At 38.9% G+C, this 1,690-nt stretch overlaps 1 protein-coding gene across 1 annotated transcript; it reads right to left on the reverse strand.

Moving 5' to 3' along the window:
• LOC119667506 (putative mediator of RNA polymerase II transcription subunit 26) lies at positions 1-690 on the reverse strand. Its single transcript, XM_038076802.1, has one exon. It carries the CDS (start codon positions 688-690, stop codon positions 1-3), a length of 690 nt encoding a protein of 229 aa, XP_037932730.1.
• Positions 691-1,690: the final 1,000 nt, after the last annotated feature.

The following is a 1,690-nucleotide window of genomic DNA, read 5'->3' on the forward strand; positions in this document are numbered from 1 at the left end:
TTACCTCGTCGAATGATTCCTTGTTCGTTTCCTTGGATTTTTGAAGATTTTAAAGAACTTGTCTTGGACTACATTCATGGCTATACTACCAGAATTCTGAATTCCAAGACACCATTTTCTAATTTGATTCGGAGCGCTGTTTACTTTGTCATTCTGGTGCATACAATCAAGTTTTCTTGGATGTGGCTGTGATAGCTGTTCTGGTGGGCTGATGCGTTTTTCCAAAACCTTTTCTGTACGAGTTTCTGATAGTTGATGCGATGATTGGCTAGTACTTGGTGTTTCGTCAATCACCTTAACTTGTCTGGTAATGGTTTCCATACTCATATCATATTCTTGTCCTTGTTGCGCTGGAGTATCTTGTTTCTGCGAACGTAGTATTAGCGAAGTCTCTGCTAGTGTTTGTCCTTGAGGTACGGGAAGTGATGAGGTTGCCACTAATTTAGTCGAGAGTATAATCGGTTGTTCTACGCGCAACTGTGGATCTCGTTGTGGTTCTATGTCTTGTACTTGCAATTGTAATTTTACTTGATCTTGCGTATTGTAAATCCGATTAACAACTTGCAGACTTTCTTTGCGTTGCAGATCTTGCTGATATTGTACTTCATGTGCTTGGGCATGAATCCTTTCTTTTGATTGAGAATATTGAGGATGTTGCTCTGGATAAATCTGACCTTGTGTGCTTTGCATTGATGTGCTTGATTTGGAATGTGACTCGATATTTAGACTGCGGGGATCATTTAATGGGTTTCTGTAACGGGATCACTTGTGAATACTCGACTACTGTGAGCCTGATGAGCGCTTCTTCTTGACCATCGCTTCGACATGTTTTAACCTGCTCTGTGCCAAGTGCTTCGAATACATCGGTTAGTAAAATTAGTTCTTCTAAAGTCTCGAAATCTTGACGTTTGATATACTTTTGGCAGTTAGTGACTATGTTGTGATATATTCGTTCTAGTTGCGAATTTTGATCCATGCCAGCATGTCGCATCAGATCTTTAATGGTAATTAAATAACCCTTAAAGCTTTCTGGTGGCCTTTGACGTCGAGATCCTATTTCATCTGCTAATTTTTCATAATATCTAGGTGGCAAAAAGAAATTTAGGAAATCGGCCTTAAAACTTGTCCATAGCTGCCAATGCTTATTCTTGTAGCGATACCACATTAGTGCTTTATCTTCGAGCAGTATAGGCATTATCTTGGAAATTAGATTTATGACGATGCCATAGATGTCTGCAAGTTCTTCAATGTTTTCGTTAAAGCCCAACGGGTTCTTACTACCATTAAATTTAACACACCATTTCTCGACTTGTTCAACTGTCTGGAGATAAGAATACTGTCCCATGGTAAAAGAAAATGACGATGTTAACTGGTATCTGTTTCCACTGTCCCTGCTCGGGCGCCAATTGTAACGAACCTTTCTGGCTGAGGTGTTGCTCGCCGGATTTCAGGCCCAGTCCTACAATAAATTTATTTGATAAGAGCAGTGGAAAGTTGGCTATGGTAGGACGTACGACGTAGGTAGAGGTTTTATTACTCGAATCTAGGTTCCTCTATTTCTGTTGCTATTAACGAAATGTTGATTTCGTTATCAATAAGTAATAGAAATGTATATTTCTACTCTATGGGACTGCTAGCGAAATGTTACTTTATAAACAAGTAAATAATAGAAATGTAAACAAGTAAATAA

The sequence above is a fragment of the Teleopsis dalmanni genome, chromosome 1, assembly GCF_002237135.1.
Source record: "Teleopsis dalmanni isolate 2A chromosome 1, ASM223713v2, whole genome shotgun sequence".
Classification (NCBI taxonomy): domain Eukaryota; kingdom Metazoa; phylum Arthropoda; class Insecta; order Diptera; family Diopsidae; genus Teleopsis; species Teleopsis dalmanni.